The sequence below is a fragment of the Nylanderia fulva genome, unplaced genomic scaffold (assembly GCF_048542155.1).
Source record: "Nylanderia fulva isolate GAGA-0341 unplaced genomic scaffold, ASM4854215v1 Scaffold1, whole genome shotgun sequence".
In the NCBI taxonomy this organism is placed as follows: Eukaryota; Metazoa; Arthropoda; class Insecta; order Hymenoptera; family Formicidae; genus Nylanderia; species Nylanderia fulva.
This window is the reverse complement of record NW_028189192.1, coordinates 6,916,931-6,942,030: the sequence shown is the minus strand read 5'-3', so window position 1 is coordinate 6,942,030 and position 25,100 is coordinate 6,916,931. Positions and strand designations below refer to the sequence as shown.

At 30.6% G+C, this 25,100-nt stretch overlaps 1 protein-coding gene and 1 long non-coding RNA gene across 7 annotated transcripts in view; one reads left to right on the top strand and one right to left on the bottom strand.

Moving 5' to 3' along the window:
- Fas3 (fasciclin 3) overlaps window positions 1–9,587 on the bottom strand; it is a 287,025-nt gene extending 277,438 nt beyond the window's left edge. For all 6 annotated transcript variants that reach the window (XM_029303082.2, XM_029303084.2, XM_085480922.1 and 3 more), the window contains exon 1: window positions 9,203–9,587. In XM_029303082.2, coding sequence (XP_029158915.1) covers window positions 9,203–9,290 — 88 coding nt within the window. In that variant the 5' untranslated portion in view covers window positions 9,291–9,587. The remainder of the gene's footprint in view (window positions 1–9,202) is intronic.
- Window positions 1–25,100, top strand: part of LOC114931121 (uncharacterized) — a 132,404-nt gene that overhangs the window by 30,479 nt on the left and 76,825 nt on the right. Inside the window, exons 2-4 of the long non-coding RNA XR_003819605.2 lie at window positions 11,779–12,188; window positions 14,080–14,174; window positions 14,707–14,754. This is a non-coding gene — a long non-coding RNA (uncharacterized LOC114931121). The remainder of the gene's footprint in view (window positions 1–11,778; window positions 12,189–14,079; window positions 14,175–14,706; window positions 14,755–25,100) is intronic.

Here is a 25,100-nt window from a genome sequence, read left to right as displayed (position 1 = left end):
CATGAAATGTTCATCGTCACGGCGGAAAAATACGCTGGCAACACGCTGACGAGCGTGCAACGAATGCCGTTGCGTAATCATAGCGGAGGGAAAGTCGCGCGAACGAGAGCGTTCGGTTAGCTCGCGTGCTGCTCTTTACGAGGTCCCTTTCCGTGACCATGTGCTCTTTAGACCGGGTCAATATCCTCCTTTCGTCTGCTCGACACGTACAATTAAACCCTACGCAAGCGCCCGTTGATTAGTGAAGACTCCCATATCGCATAACCGAATTGCCGGACTTATTTCTCCAGCTGCTGTAAGAGCAGCTATACTTAAGTATATCTTCGAGCTTTTCGTCGAGACAATTCATCATCGAATGAATCAATCAAGTTCATTTTCCTTTCTCATACTAATTTCTCTCGTGTCCCAAAGTACTAATCAATGTATGTATCTCATCCTATCAGTGTGTAACTCTTTTTCTTTATAAAAGCTAAAAGTTCTAGATTAGCGACTAACAATAAGAAAATATTTATATTCGCGAAGAAAATGTCATAAAGATATTCTGTTTAATTCGATAATGTTAATAATACATCAGTTTCTCCGAATTAGTTAAATAATTCATTTATATTATAGGCCACGTTTCATATTTGTATTTTTTACAGAATATCAAGGAATCCGAATCGTTTTCCCAAATGGAAATTCACATAGTCGGCATCATCGTGTATTTGAATTCCTCTATTAGCAGTCGAACACATAACGCGATAGTGCGTGTTTTCGTAGCTAGTCTCAAAGCTCCCGTAATGCATTAGAAAACGCTGTTGCGCGGATGTCACGGTATAAATACGCGGTATCGATGCACACGTAATCCGCTGCGCATGCAGCATGCAGATGCACGTAGATATTACAAGCTCAGTTATATGCACATGAATCTATGCGACTGTGTGTATAATGTATGCATACATAGTTATGCTCGCGGTATATACAACGGTACATTTGCAAAGATTATGAATGCTTTAAAAATGCATTTCTGCGCAACTAATTTATTCGCCAATACAGATATGTATCTTCTACTCTATCATTAATATAATTACGAAATATCCCATTTACAGAGATTTAAGCATTAAATATCGAGATCAATAATAAATTCTACTTCTGTTGGCGTACAAATATCAGACGAGAGAAATAAATAAGTGCACTTGCAGTTTTAAAATTTTCAAGAAAAATAAAAAAACCTAGATTATAGAAATGCGTGATTACGTATTGAAATGTACTTAAATAAAAAATGCACTAGTAAATATTTAAAAATATTAAATTTTAGACAAGATTGCAAAAAGATAATATAATTAAAATTATTATTTCAATATTAATGTTTAGAAATTATGGTTTGAGTCCTGGAGCAAGAAAAATCTAAAAATGATTGTACGCATACGCATGCACACATGCACATACACGCTTTAAATGGAAGAAATTATATCCAACAAGTTTTTATAAGTGAGATGGTAAAGTTGAGAAGCTACGTAAAGTCTCAAGAGAGAAGCTGCGTAACGGCACAACTTGCAAGGCCATAATACCTATTAGAATAAGAGATCTCGTCATATAGTTGCAGTTTCAGTTTGCCTCAAAATAAGCATAAGGGTGAAAAGTTTCGGTAGAACCCCCGAGAGAAATCTCTATGGCGAACGCAATATACATACATATATTCGAGTTACGTCATAAACGTTTCGATTTAATTGTTTATGTTCGCCACCCGCTCGAAATACCAAAGCGAATTGTTGAGAGCAAACAAAAGAAGTTAGAAAACAGAAAAAAGCATCCGGTTCGTCGGACTTAATTTAAGAAGTTCAAGCGACAAAGGTGCTGTCTAAAATAGTCACCGAACCTGTTCTGCGAAATAACCTGCTGGTGTGAACGTCTATACATGCGTACACACCTGTGTGTAACAATACAGGTGTATGTGTATGCGTGGGTCTACGCGGCGAACACGTCAATAAAGTTAGAAAGCACCTGCTGCGTAATTTTTCTCATGACAGAGCGTTTCATCTTCAGATCCAACCGTTCGATTTGCTTAGATTTATACCTCATCGACTACAATCGTTTGTTATTTGACCTGTTTCACGAACAAAACGAAAAAGGTAAAATATAATAAATATCATGCGATCAAAAAGCTATTGTTGTATTATTTCAAACTAAACCGAACTAACCCAACGAAACCACCACTATTATTTCAATAAAAAATATTTGGCCGAACCAAAAAATCATATTTGCTCTTTCCTTTCTCTCTTTCAACAATATATTAGTTATAAAAATTATAAAAAAACCTCTAAATTAAATTTCAATATTAATAAATAATCAAATTGCAATTTTAATTTAATTCGAAATCGATTATTAAAAAAAATTATGATAAATAATCACCCGCTGCCATATTGTACATACATACATATATCCGTTACGAAAAGGTTGACTTCAAATTAACTAGTAAAGAAACCGGTATGAGTGAATGGCCGCTCGCGTACGCTTGCACTCAACGCACTAAAAGTATGTCTGGTATGTGTTGATTCACTGAGTGCAAGCGTACCAATATCAATACTATATAATTATATTACTCTTTATATTTTTAATATATTTATGTGATTCGATATTACTCAAAGTGAATAAAAGATTGCAAAATTATTAAATATTATTAATATTTAATTATTTATAAATTATAAAACAAACTATTTTTTTAATCTTATTTAATTTATATTTTGTCTCATAATAACTTTATAATAATTTTGTATATTAACTACGTATTAAATACAGATTTTATTACGCAAATTAAGTCTTATTGTTTGATTTCTTTATTAAATAAAGGTAAGGAAAATATTACTCGCGTTATATAAAATAAAATATAAAGTCTCTAACATTATTTGTGAGTTTTTTATACATCTCCTCTATGATTATTATTGTAGATAGATCCTATGATAATAAATACCAATAATAGATAATAATTGATGTCTGTATGCGTCATTAACAGCATGTATTACAAAACTATGCGTCAAAGTATTATTCATTCTCTGCAATTAAGCAGTTCTTAGAATCGTTTTGTACATAAAATACTAACAAAAGAAATTCTGTAGAACAATATGTCTCGATTTGTACAACATATGTCTGTCTACATTTTTTATTAATCTCAAAAATATTTTTCCTATACGATCAATAAATCACAGCATGTATGTATGTGATAAAATCTAAATAAAATTATTATATTCTAAATCTAAAAAATATGCTTATGTGCCTATGTACAATTAATATTACATACAAGAAAATTGAAGAAAATATATTTGATTATCTACGAATAACTTGTGATCAATTAAAACTTCGAACTAAGATATTGATTTTTTGCAATTAATGCAGCAGTTTTATTTAGAAGCGGAGCACATCGAAATAATTTGATACATTAGTTTTCGCAAACAAGATTAATTCTTAATCAAATCATTTTTGTAATTTTCGGTAAAAATAGAATGTAAATTTTATTTGATTATTTCTCAAATATTTTTGAAATAACTGTTTTAAAAATATACTCTCTTGATTTAATGAAAAATTAAATTAGTTGATTAAATGTTAAATAAAAGCTCGAATTTTGGTGTAAATTAAAAACACAACTAAAAAATTTTATCCACAGATTAGAGCTATTTTTAGATTGAATTGATGATACCGTTATAAATCGAAATTTCGCTTCATAACTAATAAATTTAGCACTATTTCGATTTGATATTCAATTTTTTGATCCGTTGTATTATCTAAATCTAAATTCAATTATCATTAAATCCTTTATTCAAAGTATCCCGTTAAATATATCTTTCTTCTCTCTATTTAATTAAATTTATCTATAAAATTATATTCCTTATGTGTTGTACGCACATAAAATGATGCGAAACAAATCCGATTGTCGTGGCACAGGTATAAGACGACTCCAATAGCTGACATTTATTAATCTAGGTTATGCGAACAAGAGCCTAACATTCTATTTACTGCTTATATGTGATATGATTTGCAAAGAATTGCGTTTACATAGAATTTTTATGCAGATTACTATTTAATTTATTATTTTAATACAAAAAACTTATAATTTTTAATATATTTTTAATATATATATATATATATTTTTATTGTTTAAAAGTAAACTCGAGTAAATAATATTAATACCTAATGTGTGATAAATTAATTCGTTTCGCAATATTAGTTTTCAAATTTGGCAATTAAATACAGAATAAAAACATTCGAAATATACAAATTTGTAAAAAAATTTGTAAAAAATTTATTAATAATTTTGAATACGTATATCACGGCAATCGATACTCATGATACATATATAATACATATTTTAGTAGAAATAACGTGACGTTTAAAAATGCCACGCGTATATATATCGACATTGCGTGCATGCCATCATAAAATATCCTGAAATACGTCTTGGAAAGTTTAAGGTCACATTTGTACAAATCGCCTTTTGTTTAACGTCGATTAAACTCGTGTTCGCCTTGAGCTGCAATGAAAGGTCGATGTAAATCTAATGCAATTGCAAATTCTGGGCGTGTGCGATATACTTGCAATTAAAATGTGAGATGCATTCCAAGTAAATTCGTTGACGCATCTTATATTTCTGCAGAATCGCGTCGGGCAAGATCTATTTCACGTATAGACGTATTCGTCACGCGAAAGGAGACGTAATTTTATATTTTACAAGCACTTGTGGCAAGTGACGTCATGTATTATACTTAACGACAAATTATTATGATTTGGTCATGCATACTATAACCTAATTCCCAGAACAGAATGAGTCAGTCGGTCGATGAATGCCAATTGTTGGTATGCTCCAACTTTGATCGTAAATATAACGTATACGTGCATTCACATACGAGCATCAATGATGATATCATAGTGATCCAGCGAAGATAAAAACTGAATTAGAGTAGAAATATTTTTATTCTATATAGAAAATTACTTAAAGATCGTGATTATTTTTGGACGAAAAATAGAATTTTGAAATATAAAAATATCTCATTAATCTATAATAAAGAATAAATTAAAAATCTGAAATTAATATATTATTACGCAATATTACGTAACAACATACATATTTTTTATTTTAGAAAACTATTGCTCTATTTTTTCAAAATTTTGTTTTGTTAGCATCTAGTGAAGAAGAATTTTATTTCTTGTTGTGTAGAGTATAAAGCATTAATACTCGAAAAAAGCTCTTGCAAAAAAAATTTGTTTTCTGTTATCTAGTCCTTGCGCACCATTATGTCGACCCGCATGTTTTGTATTTACGCGAAAGACTATCGGCCACCACAGAGACTGCAAAAATATTACAAAAAGTGGAGGGAGATTTTCGAAAGCCAGTAAAAAATACTTGTTTGGTCGAGGGAGAATATTTATGTACAAACACAGCGGGAAGGGATTGCGAAGTAGAACAAAAAGAGATGGAAGAGAGAAGAGTAGAGAAATGAAGAGGGACAAAGAAAGAGAGTGATACTGGGATGATATTGTTCGAAGAGAAGAGGAAGTAGATGACTGAGGGTTTAAATTCGATACTTGATACGCGCATGGTTGTTGGTAAAACTGTACCTCTGGGTGGATAAATACGAAAGAACGGTAGTCTGCCAGCTTTCTGTCTCTCTTTCTCTTTCCCGAGTGAGTATATTTGAAAATTTTGTCTGCCTTTGGATGTTCGCGATTGTGACTGAACGCGGACGAGTTCCGAGTTTGTTTTGTAAACTAAACCGCCACGAAGTTATAGAGCAGTAGTCGATTCCAGATTTTACGGAAAATATATCATTTCTTTGCGTTGAGTATTTTTACCGAATAAAATGCGGCAAACCTTTCACAAACTCTAGGTGATACGCGCTGTTTAAATAATCTTATCAGATTCGGAGCGCAAAGAAGAAAGACAGAGTATGTTTTATCATATTACACATTCGAATCGCGCACTTGACAAAACAGAAAGCGAGCTACATTAATAGCTATATTTAGTTTCTACAATTAGATTATGATTTTTTTACGCAAAATAGATCAGCTGAATAAACTAGAAGTGTTGGGTCAACATAATTTCTTCCACTTGTTCGAGCGATGAATATTAGTTCTTGATAGTAATAAAATAAATTATTATCATCTCATTAGTGCTATCATTTTTTAATGATACTAATTATATAGCAATAATTCGTGTTCAATTTAGGGGAGAGGAGGCATTGATGTATTTTATATCAATAAATAAACATTTATCGATTACATATGTGTATGCGATGAAAAATAATGCATTTTGAGAGAAAGGAAAATCTCAAAGATAATATATAAAATAATCAAACTTAAAAATTACATAAAATAAAGACTACATATAAGTTAAAAATTATACATGGTATTATTTTAATTGTTTTAATGATGTTTTAAATTTGATGTGTAAGAAAAATGTTAAATTGAAAGCGCTGATGTCAGTAATGGTTAAGTAAGCGTAATGTCATTGCCCGCACGGTTATCTTACAACGCTTAAGTGTAGAAGAATGTGGGTTACATTATGAAACAGGGCGGCGCCCTAATTAGTCCAAATTCCCCTACGTAATCTGAGCACCCGTTACACAATTAATGCAAAAGTTATCTATAGAAGAAAAGAAGAGAGAAAAGTTATTATAATAATTAAAATAAGTGTGTATATGTATCAATCAAATAAAATTTACCCTCCATTTTTATCGAAAATTACAAAAAATTATTGTTCGGTTAAGAATTAACTTCTTGTTTGCAAAAAATAGTGTACCGAATGTTTCGAGATACCTACTCGTCCCTAATTTAAGTAAAACTGCTGTGTTAATTTAAGTAAAATTGCAAATAATCAACATCTCGATTTAAAGTCTTAATTAATTGCAACAAGTTATTCGCAGATAATGAAATATATTTTCTTCAGTGTATGCGATATTAATTGTTTATCCAGCCGAAGCTTCCTTGTAAATAATCGGCTGTCATTTCATTGACTAATATTTCATATAAAATATAATTGTAAGTAATTTAATATCAAAATATTAAAACATATAAAATGCAGAAGTAAAAAAATCCACACATTTAACGTGACGATTTAATATGTCAGTTCCTCAAACTCATGAGTTATAAAATCATAAAATATAGATTTATGATGTAACAAATTTTTTATAAGTGCATGTTTCAATCAAATAAAAATTAGGATTGATATATACTAGATTCTGTGCCAATAATAAATCGTACAGATACAAATGAGCAAATCAATTGATATATATCAATTAATATACATACATATGGTAAATTTATATTTATATATTAACGTCATCAATTACAAGATTTACATAAAGCTTCTTTTTGATCTTCAATTAAGATAAATGATGTTTTAAACAGAGCAAACAATATTATGTCTTTGGGAAAAATCGTCAAATGACGTTTTCGTGTTTAGAAATATTCTATTTTTTGAATCCCTCGTCTCCCATGCATCCCGCCCAAAAATGACTTTTTTAAATCATTAGTTTTAAATAAAAAATAGATTTGGATTAAGTTATATTTTTCCGAAGTGGATCCTTTCTATAGAAGAGTGGAATCCATTGCATTCATACATGTATCTTGCAAGACGAAATAAAGTTCATTCTTCTTCTTCGTCTTCCAAAAACATACGTGAACATAATTGGTTTTACCCCCTCCCTCCCTCCCTCCCTTGGAAAAAATCCACTTCCGGAAGATATAATCTAATCTAAATCTATTTTTTATTTTTAGATATAGAAGATGCGCCACTTGATAATTTTTTCCAAGACCAACATACTATTTGTCCGGCTTAAAACATAATATATCTTTATTCAACACTAAATGCAAGCTTCATGTAAATATTGAGACAAATTGGAGGTAATGATAATATAGTTTACCATATATATATATAGGTTATATATCCGTTTTCACTAAATCAGAAACACTTCCGTATCGCGAATTTATTAGCCATTATGAAATGTCACGCTTGCAAATTGATATAAATTAATAACAATCAATCCTACTTTTAAAAAAAATCGAGACCTACCTTATTCGTGAGTAAATTTCTTTCTTTTCTTCTTTCAATATTAAAGATTTCAATAGAGATGTTAACAGTGATAAGATTATAGATGATAGGAAGTTCAAAATAATATATATACTGCTTGTTCCTAGTCTCACATAATAATTAACATTTAACTATATATAAAATGTACGTTACATACCGTATATTTATATGTTATTACACAATTATATTATATATTAAAAACAATTAATATATTTCGAACTTCTTGAAGACGAAATGGTTATTGCGATGTGCCTTTAATCTTCGTGCCTTTTAATCATATTTGAGAAATTTGATAATCTATATATTCGTATATTTTGTTTAAATGATAATATGTTCTAAAATATAATTTTACGATAACTTATCAATTATTAAATCGATTAGTCACTTAGAATGCGATAAAAAAACTCGATTTTTTTTCATAGTAAGCTATATGTAAAAAATTTCTAACGAGAAATATCGTGTTTATATAAAAAGCAGGCAACTATGGAAAATTATTTTTATAAGTAAAATAACTTGTGTCTTTCGTTTTTCATATAATTGAATTTTTAAATCAAATTACTTGAACAATATTATCAGTGATATTAAAGTTGCACGGCTATATTGAATGGAATAGACGTGAAAAATTTTTATTTTGTTGTGATAAATATTTTAACAATCTATACGTATGTAAGAATATTTTAATAATTGTTGACGTTACATTTACAACGCTCCATTACTCCGAATTCGTTTCGCTCGAGAAACGGACCGCATTCAGGAAACCATAAAATCTCATTCCGGCTTCCGCAACACGCACGAGTTGGATAATCTCGTCGATGACGATATTCACAAGAAAAGCGCGCCGAAAGCATTCGTATTTTCCCGCCAGCGTTTATATTTCGTACATCATCGAGTATTTATTTATTACTGATGCTCAAAAATCGAAATGCATCAAAAAAGCACATATACGATGAATATAATATATAAAATCACAATAAAATCTCATTATAACGAATTCTAAATCGAATAAAGTTAACATAATATTACGATTTCGTCAAGGTTATACACACCGATAGAATGTCATCGTCGTCGGTCGACGTGCATTCAAATTACGATATTCGTCATAACGAGATTTCACTGTGTGTAACTTAGATAACTTTCGCGCACCTTTAACAAACGTCGAACACAGCACGATGAAGACACAGGCCCAGACGGTGGTCATCTTGTAGCGGCTGGTAGCTGGCTTCACGCACATCACAAAAAAGAGGAACACTCGGAAACTGATCTTTTTTCAGTCGCGAACTTCAGGCGTCAACTCCGCGAACAACCGCGAATAAACACAAAAAACTCGGAACGCAGTAGCGCGCGTGATTTATCGACGCGGGCAAACAGATGCCGCGAAAACGCGCGGAGGGTATATTTCGGCGATCGAATCCGTTAATCCGTTAATCCGAATTCGTAAATCGTCGACTCGCAACAACCGAGACTGAGAGGTGCGTACGTGCACAACCGGAGAGCTCGACGCGCGAAGACCGTCTGCCGCGCACTTACTTTCAGAGCGCTTCGTGACACTTCGGCGGACAGCCGAGAGCGCCCGAACACCGAACGCGCCGCGATTCCTCCCCCCTCCTTTTCCCTCACCTACGAGCCGAACACCTTATACACTGTGCGTACCTACTTTCTCGTTCCATAACCTTCCTCTATCCCACGCACGTCGCGTCGTCCACACCGTGTCGTACGCGTGAGATCGAATATTATCCTTGAATCGACGAATTTGTATTTCGTATCTCCTCCGCAAACGTGTTACTCTCTAGTCGGCCGATTCGTTCACTGTTGACGCTTCTCTAATCATTCGATGTATACATAGGTATGACGCGACGTGTACTTCAAGACGTAGCAATTTCACGTGAATGAAAATTGCCGCGTAAAGATGGCACGAAAAATGCGGACGTGCTCCGGCAAATTTGAGAGACACAAATGAATGAATTGTTGTCGCGCGAATGCGATATTCGATCGTCTATAGAAATTTAATGAATATTTCCGATACACCGAAATAATTTTCGACTCGACTCGAGTTAAAGTCGCGTATCGCGATGTACTTTAAAGAACTGAATATATTTTCATTGACGAAAAGACGAAATTAATCTCGATCGTGTGTGTTTATCGGTACTTAACTGTCACTTTTCGGCGTTCAATCGACTCTAGGCGAATTTGTCCTTGACGCCCTTGACGGCGAGACATAGAAGAAAATACGGAGCGATCGCGAATATTAAAGCAACAAATATTAAAGCTACGACACATTTACGCATAACACGATAATCGCCCGATTGTTTTCTCGACACTCCCGACACGTGCACTTTATTTACACCGACGACAGATTATTTAACGGATTAAATGTACAGGACAAGCACACGGACGTCTCGACGCCACCACAAAACGCTGCAAATGGACGCTACCGCCAAATAAATATCTCAATTTCTGTTTCCGGTAAAACACAGTGTGATCCGATTTCGACCTTCCGAGTACACACGTGTGTACGTAAGTCGGATGTAGCTGCCGCGACATGAAAACGATAATATATTCGAGCAGTAATATTTTAACAAACATAATATATTAACACGTATATGATATATATTAAATATAAATGCGTAATATTAAAGCAGAAGTAAGATATCAGAAAAATTTTCGGACTGACTTGCGTGATAGCCGGGATAGTACTAAACTGAAGAAACTATCTCGAAAAATGTGCGTGGAAGCCAAGAGAAGGACAAGAAGAGGGAGATCTCGGAAGAAAGATTTGCACGAATAAAATGGTATGTGTGTGTATGTGTGTCGATCCGTATTATATTACATTGCGCACGGTAGAAATTGAACCGAGATAAGCGTGCGATCCTAAAAAGGGATAGAAATGTATGAGAGAGTGTAGAAGTATAGGGGAAACGTAGAAGGAGTGTAGGAGAAAGAAGGAGAGAGAGAGAGAGAAGTGCGGGTGAACGAAGCGAGGTAATCGTGCTATCGCGTATGTAAACAAAGAGGCTAAATTCGTTTTTGAGAATCTTCGCCCGTCTCGAGCACGAACTTCTCCTATGTTTTTTCTATATAATTTCTCGCTCAATACAATCTCGATCGTAATGAAAAATAACCCAGACAGCACCAAGCCCAAAATTGGCGCATAAGATATCATTAATAAGAAATCTTTAAGATAGCTTTAAGAAATCTTATGATATGATATCCGAAAGACATCTTAAACATATTTTAAATATATCTTACCGATTTTGGATTTGGTGCTGTCTGGAAACTCATCTTAACTTATCATGATTCTTACTCGTGTCGCGTATACGAACACATCATATCATCTAATAAAAAACGGCGCCAAATTCACGTCGTAGCCATAGCAACCAACTTATTGACATACGTAGTGACAGCCATATTTAATTCGCGCAAAGTGCTCGGAATTAAACCGCGGTATCTAGAGTGAAAAGTGAAAAATGTAATTGTCTTCGCGCATTATCATTTGTGGTATTGATACGCTTTAAAATACAGATCTAGTCGCGATCGATCTCGTGAATATCGAAGAAACGGAATCAGTCTATATTACGGTACGGTATTGCAATCATAATATCCAACCATAAAATGCACTGGCCACATATAATCTGCCTTTAAATAATTTGATTTACATATCATATTTATCGTATTTATCACGACTCTCTTTGTCTTATTGAAAATAAATATTTTGTTTGCAGATAACTTTGTAACATCGGAAGTGCCGAAAAGAATATTCGTCGTTATATTATATTCGTTCGTTGATACAGTATATATATGTATCGGTCGTGCGAATATGCGATAATTATGGAACGATTACAGTTCCAATTATATAAGTATTAAATGTATTCATAAAATTTCCAAGAAATATAATTTTCGAGTATAAATATTTAGTATCGGGAGTGCCGAGAAAAGTATCGGGAGTGTCGAAAAAAGTATATCGGGAGTGTCGAAAAAAGTACCGGGAGTGTCGAAAAAAAGTATCGGGAGTGCTGAAAAAAATATCGAGCGATAATTATGTATATAGTATATATCGGGTCGGTAGTGAACAGAATATGAGACAATTCCATCAAGCTAACTCTGCACAAGTCCTGCTTCAAATATTATTAACGTAAGTATATTAATAAATGGAGAAATTAAATTACAGTAGAAGAAATATTATAAAAATATTATTAGAAAGCTTATGAAAATAAATTAATAACGAGAATTCATAAAAAATCAAACGTATTATACGGAAATTTATATTCGCGTTGATAATTCCATTATTAAGAAATTATAAAAGATTGAAATCTTAAAAGAAAATTTTTTCAATAATATTTTTTTCCATTTGTTTGAAGAAAATATAATTAACAAACGAAATTCTTAACTGTATTTTTAAAGATATAAAATTGTATGAATATTTATTTTGAAAATACTATTATAGCGATGTCTCGCGCAAATTAAAGCTGATCTATCATTCGGTCGGGTGCATAATGTAGTGCTGAAGCTTAAGATTTAGATTCGCAACCGCTCGGATGACAAGCTCGTTCGGGCAATCCGTTAAGCGCACTTACTTTAGGTGCCGATTTAATCTTTAGCGAAGGTAAGCGGACTCACGACATTATCTGTGCGCTTATCTACAGTCTCTTGGACTCCGGAGAATCTAGTGGGTTATGTATCTTTCCGTGTCTGAGTATGACATACGATGTATATCGCTCAGTTGATGTCGTATCATAAGGCTTAAAGATAATCGTGATAATATATATGAAATAGTCTGACACAATTATTACATTCTAGAAGTACTATCGTTAAGTAAAACAACGCGATATTAAATTGACCAAACTAGTAATTAATATTATTAAATTGATATAAAATTTACGAACATTTAGATAAATTATTTTATTTTATATATGATTTATTTTATTTTATATAAATAAAATATTAAATTCGAGAGAGCTCACACGGAGAGAATTTTCTCTTAGAAGTTACCCTGAAAATCATAGTACACGTAATCGTATAGGACAATATGGAAAAATTTTATAAGAATTATATGAGAGTTTCTCTGCTTAATATTTACCACAATAAAAAATATTAATACGTACATAATAAAATCGAACATATTTTATATCTTATTAATCGAACATATTTTATATCTTATTGATATTAATATTTTTATTGTGGTAAATATTAATCAGAGAAACTCTTATAAAATTCTTCCAATACCGTAATATTGTTCCACGATTACCATATAATTTTCAGAATAAATTCTAAGAGAAAATTCTCTCTGTGCACAGTAGTATATTTCTCACAGTAGTATAACTTACTAGGTTAAAGTTCAATGAAATGAATCAATTAAAAATTAATTTTGATTTTTATTAATTTTCTAATTTATTAATTTCATATATACATATATATGTATGCATGTATGTTGCTGGAATAAATATTTAATAAAAATGAAAATGCTTCGTTCACGCACGAGATCTTAACTACTATAAATTTATCTTTAACTTTTTAAAATTTCGTAAAACTGTAAAAGCAGCGAAAGATGGCAAAGTAGTCGCGTTATACTTTAAAGTACCTCTTACAAAGTTGAACCATAATGTAAGCAATCTATATAAGTAAACTAATATTATATGTAAACGACCGTGCCGTTCTAAGGAATACACATAAAGAGAAGTGTGCAACTATCTTTATTCTCTGACAAATTCGAAAGAGATCCGCAGAATTCGTAGTATGCGATAAGAATAATCAGAATAAGATAGAAGCCGATCGTGATCGCGGACCGATATGCATATATACGTAAATTACGTGAACGCGAGCAAACTCGAGAGTTAGCCATCAGTGAACTCGCAACTGTTATCGCACATATCGCATAAAGCGGAGAAAAGAGGTCAAAGATACGTCAAGATACAAAATGCAGGTGAATGAGAACGAGATGCGCTCGCTCTGGCAGGCACGCGTATTATACGATACAATAATGATCAGATATCGATATTTATATTAAGTTTGCAATATCGTTGCAGATTTGCAAACACCAGTAGCAAAGAAAAAACGACCAACAACAAGAGAGGAGGAAGAGGCCCGGGGAGGCATCGGGCAAGAACGGAACAATCGTAAGGTGCGAGTACATTTTAATTATTTAATACTTGACGATTTTATGAAATTAATTGTGTATTTATTTTAATGATCCGCTTTTTGTTATTGTGTAATATAATTTAGTATTTTATATTTTACTTTAAAATATTAAGTAAAATAAATTAATTATTTACAATAATTAATATTTTTTATACAAATAGATATATGTATATATTTTTGGAATTGCTGTATTCAAAATTTTTAAATTATTTTATTATTTATATACAAATTTTTGATTTTTATTTAGATTATAATAGTTTAATCTGTAAGAAAAATTCTTTTCGTAAAAACATTTTTTGTGGAACATTTTTTTTGTAGTATTTCTTTATTTTAGTAAATAAAGATTCAATATTAAAAATAATAAAAAAATTCAATAAAAAGTTCAATTATTATTTAACATAATTATTATTAACAATAATAAGAATATTATTAATTTTGTGTTTATAATTATTATTATTTAAAATTTAATTATTTTAGACATTTATTTATAACTTGTTAATATTTATATTTTACAGATCATCATATCCATATGCACTACAACTCTGTTATGATGCGTCGTACCGGTGAGTCTTAATTTATATTTTTTATTTTTCAGTTATCAGCTGATTTCTGTAAAAAAATATTCGAGTTTGAAATATTATAACATATTATCACATTATTATTTTAATTCTTTATAACATATTTTTATTTTAAAATTTAATTATCATATTAATGCTTTTATCAGCTGATTTCTGTGAAAAATATTAATTGAATTGTGTGTGAAACAAACTTTATATAATTTTTAAAATATATATCCTAAAATCGAAGAATAGCGCGTATAGCGCGCGCTTGTGTTGCTCCAGTGTAATAATAAATATAAGAAGCAACACTATATATATACAAGTCACCAAATATATCATAATTATCTTGATAAATATTCATGATAAAATTGTAACAAAAAAAAGATAAATGCAGTATTTGAGTGTTTATGAATATTCTTTGAGCATTAGGATAATTTCATTAAAACACATTGTGGGAAACAGAGACGTAAGAATATTTTAAATGCAACGAAATAAAATAAAATGTAAAACAAAATTATGTGATTTCGTAATTTCTCTTTTTGCGGTTTAACGTTGATATCATTGGACACTTTGAGAATGTTTTAATGAACGACAAAAACGATATCACGAAATTGATATTCCCCCCTGGAGCGCATCGCGACGATCATATTTTTTTGTGTGCGACTAGGAAAACAGTAGAAAAAACTAGAATTGTGCACGATCTTCTGTTTTTTTATCATACATATCAAATTATATAAATATAACAAACAATAACAAAAAATAAAATAAATATTCCGAAACAAAATATTTTTCTATATAAAATAGATTACAATGAAATTGAATACGCCGATGTGTAATAATGATATTTAACACGGAAATAGAGATTTTAATAAAGTAAAATTGTAGATGAAATAAGTTATAACTAAATTTTTGCTTGATGAATTAATAAATTAAGAATGCAATTAGAAGAAAATTTAAAAAAGATCAAAAGATAAGTCAAGATAAAATTTAAGAATATTTTAAAAATTATTATTTATATTAAACATTATTTTTTTTATTATCAAATATATTTCAATTAACGAGAATCTATCTTATTAATTTTTGCTAGAGAAATTTATAATTTTTATTATTTCAAAGTTTTTTTAATTTTTTATATAACAACCATTTTTCTGAAAAGCTATTTACATTGTTTGCTTTATTCTAATGAAAAGAAAAACGTGCGTTTAAAAATAAAAATCTAGTCACTTATTATTACAATAAATCTTTGCGTGTGGCCATGACTTTTACTATACATACACTTACTTTTGTCGTTTGCATAGTGGCATAGAATCATCATTATTAAAGCAATTATTCGCGCGCGCGTTTCGAGATCTTTTAGAGATAAAGTTTTGGTACATGATCAAATGGTCCTGGTAGTAATCTGCCGTTTCTCTATACGCTGCTTTTGAAATCGACTAATCGAGTTGACTGTAGTTGTAAATGCACACGCGTATATATAATCGTGTTAGCGGTAGCAGACAGCCGAATTTGTAGCCGGTGGTGGTCACTGACTTCGTAAGTCCGCTAAGTTACGATCATTCCTCTGAGCCATCTATTTCAACCATTTATATCCGTATATATCATGCAATATATACGAAATATCTGTAAAATGAACCTATTTAATCCGCACGAAATGACATGTGATATTTAAACGAGGGTAATATTCTAAGTTTCAATAACATATTCTTTTTCTGAAATATTCTTTGTAGATTTTTTATATTTTTTTAATTTTTACGTTTTTTATATTTTTACTCTGTTATTATGAGCATATAAAAATTAAATATATAATAAAATAAATATATAATAAAGAAATTGTGAATCAAATAGATTTGCTAATATACATGCTTTTCATTTTTCTTATAAATTATTAATGATTTATATGATGCTTATTCTATTATTCTCTTAGTCGCACACAGAAAGATATAATTTCAAACTGGAGCACACGAGAACGTGATAACTTTTTTATATTTTAATAGACTGTATCTGACTATATCTGACGCTGCAACAATACGTTTGCGCGCACTCTTGTTACATTATATCTACTACAATTTACTCCACAATGCGGCAGCATATTTTGATTCATAATATAATTAAGCAGATTCAAAGGGAATGTTATCACTTGTAACTTGTTCTCCTAAACATAACTTTTTGGGAAATATTGAAACTCTTTTGTGCTTTGCATTTTGCATTTTGCATTTTCTACAGTAAACTATTATCGTTTGAGACAAAACTTTTCCTCGGCAGTACAGGAGCAATATCATATCGTATTATAGATATGGTAACAAGTTTCAGCTGACGTTAGTGAATAATGATCCCTTAACTAGCGGCGACTCGAATTATACACGCTTGTATGAATTTGCTCTGTACCTAAAACAGTACCGTAACATCCGTTAATGTTAGCATATCAGAAAATTCCATTATTGCTCAGCTTCTGTTTGTTCATTATTACAATGACATTTTGCGTCTTTATAAAAATAATTATATCTGATATATTATACATATTCAAAATAGTTTATATAACAACGTAGGTAAGTACAAAACAAATGTGCATTGATATAAAAATTAAGGATGTTTTATTAATTATTTTTTACGTAATTTTATTCGAAATATAAGCGATTTTTTATATATAAAAGATTTTTTTATTTTAGACAATATTAGAATATATTTTTATCTAAAAAATTAATAGCTTAGTTTTCAATTTTTACGTCCATGAGCTTTGTTTCCTTTGTATAATTAAAATCGTCGTTAAGAATTATAGCCGTTTTCTTGTTAGAAAAATACGAAAGCAATGTTTCCAAATACCGAAAACACAATTTGACGTAACGAGCTGACGACGATAGCTGACACTAGCAAATGTTGATCTCCTAACTGGCGGCAAGCCGAGTTACACGTTTGTATTAACAGGTTTCATCAGTTTATACAGTATACTACTCAGAAATTCACGCGTATGTGTGCGTATGCAATGCACATCAGAAAGTTACGTCACTATTTTATTGGTTAGCTAATTACTAGAAATTATATAATTTTCTCTGATATATTAAGAGATTTACAGTTTAATCGGTTGAAAAATTTTACAAATTTAGAATTTTGCCTTATATCTCTCTTGTATCCAATTATATATATATTTCAACCTTTAATTCTACAGAACCACTTTCAATTTTTTTCTTTATTAATACTAGATTAATTTGAGATTAATGATTGCACGTCTGAGAATTGACTACAATTCTTTAATCTTTATATATTTATTACTAAGAGAGAATCTCTATTCTTACAAATTCTCAAGCTAATTTACACACATATATATATATATATATATATATATACAACGCGCAAAAAAATATATAATAGCATTATAGCACTAAAATTAGAGATCTTGAAATTAAAGATCTTGAAATTGCACTTTATTTACAAAAAAACGATTTGATGATTTTAATTTACGTGATTCAAAATATCAATGCAATATGAGTTACTGTAATTAAATGAACATGGTACGTGTTCAATCAATGTAGATTTATGTTGCAGTAATATTTACCTATTTTGATCAGAATTTTTTCGCGTCGTTATCACGTTTTTCACAATTTATGTGGCAGATATATATAAGACATTTTTAAATAAAAAATTTTATTTTTATATAAATATCTCAATTATTTTTATATTATTTACGCGAGAATTTGAAATTACATGTATTGTATATCTTTGAATATGAGTATGAAAAACTTTTTGTTAATATCTTGAAATTATATCTACTATCTCAAAGTTTAAAAATTGTGTGCTATAATCGTGTTTTACGTGTTAAAAGGTATAATATTGGCTTAATACTAACTCCTCAGTTGATATTTCAATCTCGTAATTATTCAGCGATCTTCTGCAAGTTTTGCGAGATACTAAGCGTGCCGATCTTGTTATATCAGCACGAGTACAGCAGATACGAGTATATAGCTTAAGTTCTTAACATGCTTCGAAACAATTTAAAGTTCCATAATTGACAGGAACATGTGCGTTGCGTAACTGTATTAGCATTCATTATTGTGCGCGACAGAACTTTGTACAAAAATGCATTTGGTTACTCGGCTTCGTTACGCTAATGGGCTCCTTGTTATCCCTTTAACACAATAGATGCTCTCAGTATTGCAATTAGTATCATCCTATTAACTTATTTATCTTGCTACTTTGAATTTAGGATCGAACGTAATTGCCTGTTTATACTTGCTCATTTTAGACGAGGGTGTGTATTGTCCCTTCCTAAGGGTTTGTAAACGTGTTCTCCAGATAAAATTGCGCGACAATTCTCTTTTCTTTTGGCAGAAGACAGAAATTTTACAATAATGTAACGTAGCTACTGAAGCGGATCGCGATCAATGATATCACATAAATTAAATAAAGAATAAAAAGATAGAACATATATTATTGCAAGAAAGTGCAAACGTTAAAGTCGTTGCACTCAACTCACTACTCTTATAATGCTTAAAAAATAGTAAAAGCAGGTTGATTAAAAATCGGACTATTCGTAAATATAAACTTGTAATATTTTTCTTATCGCGATCTAATCTAAATAAGATCATATATATTGGAGTCACACTCTCGTAAATATATTTTTATTAAAAATTGCTATATGCATACAATTCATATATGCATCAGAGTAATATATATGAAAAGCTTGAATAAGCTCTACGGCCTTTGATATCGTACTCGTGCTTTTCTCTCTTGAGATTTGTGTCGATATTTTGAATTTGCAACAATCATTTGTAAGAAACAAACTGACACTTTAAACATGTTTGTCGTAGACATCACAATCTCGTCTTTATTTTTCTTTTGCATTTGTTATATATCTGCTAACAGCATTATTTTGAATATTGAAAGTAAGTAATTAATGAGAAAAAGTATTTAAAAAATTGACAAATAAATCTATCATTATATATAAACGTCCATTTAAAATATTTATATTTTAATGTATTTATAATACATAATACTATATATCTCTTTTACTATTGCAAATTATAAAATAATTTTTATATTTCTATAAAAGACATTATATACACACACATATATAGAGGGTATATATAAAATCTCTTATCTGAAATTAAATTATTCGTTTCCTATTAGTTTTGCTATTAATTAATTAGTACTTGAATTATTTTGTACACATACATTTATAAACAAAAAAATTAATTATTCTTTAAAAATAATTTTGTAGTAGAGTGCAGTAATATTTCTCTCTATTTCAATTTGTAACGATTGTTTGTTACGAATGATTGTTGCAAATTCAAAATATCGACACAAATCTCGAGAGAGAAAAGCACGAGTACGGTATCAAAGGCCGTAGGACCTATTCAAGCATTTAATATCGATATACGAACATTACTCTGATGCAAATATGAATTGTATGCATATAGAAATTTTTTAAATTGATATCGGAATGATAAAGTGTGTGAAATAGTATCTCTGGTAGTATATTCGTTACGCAGCGAAAGCAAAGGTTGAAGCACTTCGATATATAATATTATAAAAACATGGTAACATTCGATTAATTTATGTAATATCATTGATATAGTATTAATTTATTTATATGAATATCGTTCAAATAATTTTGCCTTATCGATATTAATTAAAAATATTTGGAATAAATTATTTCTTATTTAAGACTATTTCTGCGTAAATCGATCTTATAAACTTTTTCATATAAAAATGAATCGAAAAAATGTATAGGTATAAATCGTGAAATTGTGAAATTGTAAAATTTCTGCTCTAGAATTAGTAAGATTAAATGTAGGTATTAAAATATTCCGCGCGCATACCCATTCCGATGGCACGTTCTGTCAAACTCAGTTTTCTACAGATTGTACATCTTGGTATTTGTCGGGAAATTGGAAACCTACGATGGAAAAGAAAACAACATAATTTACGAGTAACGCAGTTCGCGTCATAATATTTATTTTCTTCTTTCGGTGCAAACATTTTATCGAATATTTCAACGAATAACTCGTACAAGGGGAAAGTATCGCGCTTTAATGCGTCTCAACGAATATCGATATATACCGAGGGTATAGATTTTTATTCGTAAATGTACGATATGCAGAGGATGGGGAAAAGGTACTCGATGCAGGAACAAAGGAACGGTGGATTTTATATTCAGAATCGTATCGCGTACTGCAAAGAAGTTTTGCATTAAAGTATTTCTTATATAACGTTAAACATATGCTGTTCGTTCGCTCGTTTACTCTCTCTCTCTCTCTCTCTCTCTCTCTCTCTCTCTCTCTCTCTCTCTCTCTCGGAAAATTAGAACGGTCATTACAATGTTTAACATTGTCGAATATCTCTGTATTCCATTTTTATCACCGCGCCGTGAATTAAAGGGGATAATTGCACTATACGACTGCAGAATTAAAGCCGTTCGGTATGCGACGATCGATTTCCCCAGTCTCGCATAATAATGAATGATTGAGACTCTCGCATACGTAATTATCATTAGATTACCACATGTTAAATTGCATGCAATTTGAATGTGTTATTTTATGAAACAAGACAAATATCCATAATCAATTTAATTTATACATACATATATAGTATGTATTATATATACCTATGAAAAGATTTCCTTTTAATTGAAAATATTTATTGATTATTATTCGCTATTTTCTATCTTGTAACTGAAAAATGTATTATAACAAAATATTTTCAGTATAAAAAACGTTTTTAAGATATAGTACACATATTTGCAATTCTTTTTAAGTTAGGTCCTCAATTATTTATTAACGGCTTCATTGACAATTGACTACTTAAAATGATAGACAACGTAGAAGTATTGACGTTTCTAGTTTTTAGTTTATGGGAAAGTTAAAATTTAATAAGATAGAGAAAATAACGAAGAGATTCGCGAACTAGAAAGGAGTTGCACAATTACCTAATCAAAGTGATAGTATCGACAATAGGAATGTTTACGAGCTGCAATGCGCGCGAAGCGTTAATTATTTCCAGCTACTTGGCTGATGCTATAGTTGATTGACGGGACCACAGACACTGAATTAGAGTTCCTGGCGGGCGTCGACCACCGTGCGGAAATTGAATTTCGATGACAAGCACGAAATATTAATGGCCGATATGCGCCGCGTTACTCTACCGTTACATAATATCCATTCCGGTCTTCGCGCAATGGTAGAAATTGGGTGCAATTGTGGAATAATTGCGCATAATGGCCTCGCGAAAATATTACCGATTCATTGAACCGGCGTACACGTTTGCGCGTTAAAGCGCGAGAGGCATTTGGCCACGATGAAAATTGGTTTAGGTGTTAGCACTACAGTTTGAGGAAAATTACTTACGTTCGCGTGAAGACGTAATTGAGAGAAAATGAGTAGCAATAATAACGTCGCTCTTTTCAAAATATTATTTAAATTTACTTTTAATTTTTAAACTAATATTATTGAAATATTATTGGATTTTAGAAAAAAGATATTCGCATTTAATTCTAATTGTATAGGTATGTATTGCTATAGACAAAAAATATTAATTATCATTATTATATTTTTTACATAAACCGTTAAAGTTTATTGGAGACTAAAAAAGAAAATATTATTTGCAAATAATAATAAAATGTTATTAAATAATCAAATTTATCAGAAAATCTGCAAATGTTTATACGTGCAAGACAAAACTTGACTAAAATTCAAATAAAGTAGTTACTAATAATGTCTTTGCACAGAATAATCACAAAATTATTAAAAGAAAAGCGCAAAGTTAGATCTGAAAATTAACTGCTCTCATTTTCCGAAAGGGTATTCGCGAGAAGCGCAGCGATCGATCCGCCCGTATATCGTTGTGACATAATCGCATTTGCACGCTGTACTTTGATACAGAAAGTCCGTAAAATCCTCTTTCGAATGTCCGATGAATAGAATTATTACGGTCGGCTTTGCGGGTTCATTTCTGAAATATGTTTCGTGTCATCAAGACTTTTAAATTCGTCGTTGGAAATTCCTATCTGAATTCTTTCATTTATTCTATTTGTTTACTTATATGAAAAACATATGTTTTATTTCGAAACTATTCTTTGTTATTTATATTATAAACGCATAAAATTCACTGTTGAAGTATATTTTATTGTAATATTCTTTCAACAACAACAAACAATCTTTTACACATTCTACACTTTTTATATAATATATTTATCATTTTAGCTTTTAAGTTTTAACGAAAATAGCTATTAATAACTTCGATTGCAATGAATTAATTTTGCTTTTAATATTTCAATAGAGATACGATAAATAATACTCGAGCAGAATATATAATATGAAAATATTTTAAAAATTAAAATATTTCCAAGTTATTGGATATGTGTTTAAGTCAAAAGATTTTTGATTATATGCAGCGATTTCAATGATACCACTACTTTTCAATTCATACAGCTATTTCATCGTTTCAAGATTTATTATCTTTTGGAGAGCACATACTTGCGTTTCAAAAGAAAGACGAGAAATTTGCAGAAAAGTGAATCTAATAAATTTCTAGTCGATTTAACTCGTTCTATTCTCTTTTGTAACTTAAAGAGTATTTTGAAAGAAAAATGGTTATTGCTTTTCAAGCAAGTCCGTACCAAATATGCATAAAAAATGAGAGAGCTACTTTATATATCTCGTTGAATCATACTTTACAAAGAAAAAAGTTGGATAACTAGTAAATGTTTTAGTTTTTATATAATAAATTCTATCTCTCGAATATTATTGATCATATTTCGTGTGTGATATAAAACTCTACATCTACATATAAATGGTCAGTACGAAATCCTGCTCACATACACGCACGAGAGAATATGCGATGCTTCGCGTAATAATTTTTATTGAAATACCCAGGCAGGAAATAAATTTCAATTTTTTTGCTTATATTTTCCGTTAATCCGTTTATATACGCAACGGAATTTTGAATGCGTCATCGAATGTGAAATAATGCGTGTAGAATCCGAATCCCAGTGGAATTACAATACTGTGAATAGCAAAAGCTCTATGTTTCTCTCGTTGGGAACTGAAGTTGCACAAGGATTCAATTTCATGAGACGGTAGAAAATCTACTTTGTCGTATTCAGAGAACGGTCGGAGAACTTCGTTTCGTAATAGAAGAGAGTTGGCCTAATTCGAAGAAAAGATTAGCGAAGAGCTAATAATCAGATTATTCACTTTAAAACGTGTTTTTCCTATATTTTCGCTCTAGTTTTCATGAATACTGCGATTTATTTCTCTAGCGCTATGTTAACAAATAATTGTTTCCAAAGACTTGTCACACGAATATCATTTCACGCGTTCGGTCACCATTGATTTTATTTTAAAATTGGTACTTTATTCGTCGAGCATGTCAACAGTTTCTTTTACAAAAGTGATATTTAAATAACAATTTTACTGTGAAACGAGTAAGCGAAATAATTCATAAACCATGTCAATATCGACAACCTATCTTGCAATTTTTAATTTCAACACATTCACACAGCTTTTCCGCTGTGACACGTATTTTTTCTCTTCATCTCTCAATATATATATTTTTTAATAAGTATCTACAGATAACTAAACATTCTGAAATAATAATGTAATAGAATTTTAAAAAATTTGACTCGAGTACTGTAAACAAAAATTAATAAAGCTTAAATTATATTGATATTGCAAATAATTATGTGATATCAACGAATCAGTTTTATTTTAATAAATGAAATAATTGGTAATATTTCGGTTCTCTTTTGGACGCATAAAAATATAGTTTGAATTAACTAGAGAAATATACAATACAATAACTCATACAATACGATCTTATAAGAAAGTCGATAATTGGATATACGAAGATGCGATTGTATATATATGTGTGTAAGTTCTGTTCACAATGCGTCTGGCTTCGATTTTCAATAGCTGCTTTTGACAAGCACTTGCCTCTGCCTATACAATATTTTCTATACATATAAACGCATGATATGATAAACAGCATTATTATTACGATCTGAATCTCATATTATGTCGCATAAATACCACTCAAACTTTCTTAAAGGACTGTATAGGTGGACTATTTAGTCTAAATTATGATAAAGAAATCTGACAAACCCATAAAAACAAAGCAATATAAATTTACACAAAAGTTTATAAATTATTCATATGAGATAATTTACGACGTAAAGCAGGATTAAATATGAAAGAGCTTACGAGCTCAATGAAGTTTGTATGGTGGCAATTTTATCGTGTTGACAATGCACAACGTTGGTTATTATATATTTAATAGTGTATGTAACAAAGTCGGTTTGATCCGCAGTTGGGAGAAAGTTATTATAGTGGTTGGTTATATAATTGGCAAGCGGATACACG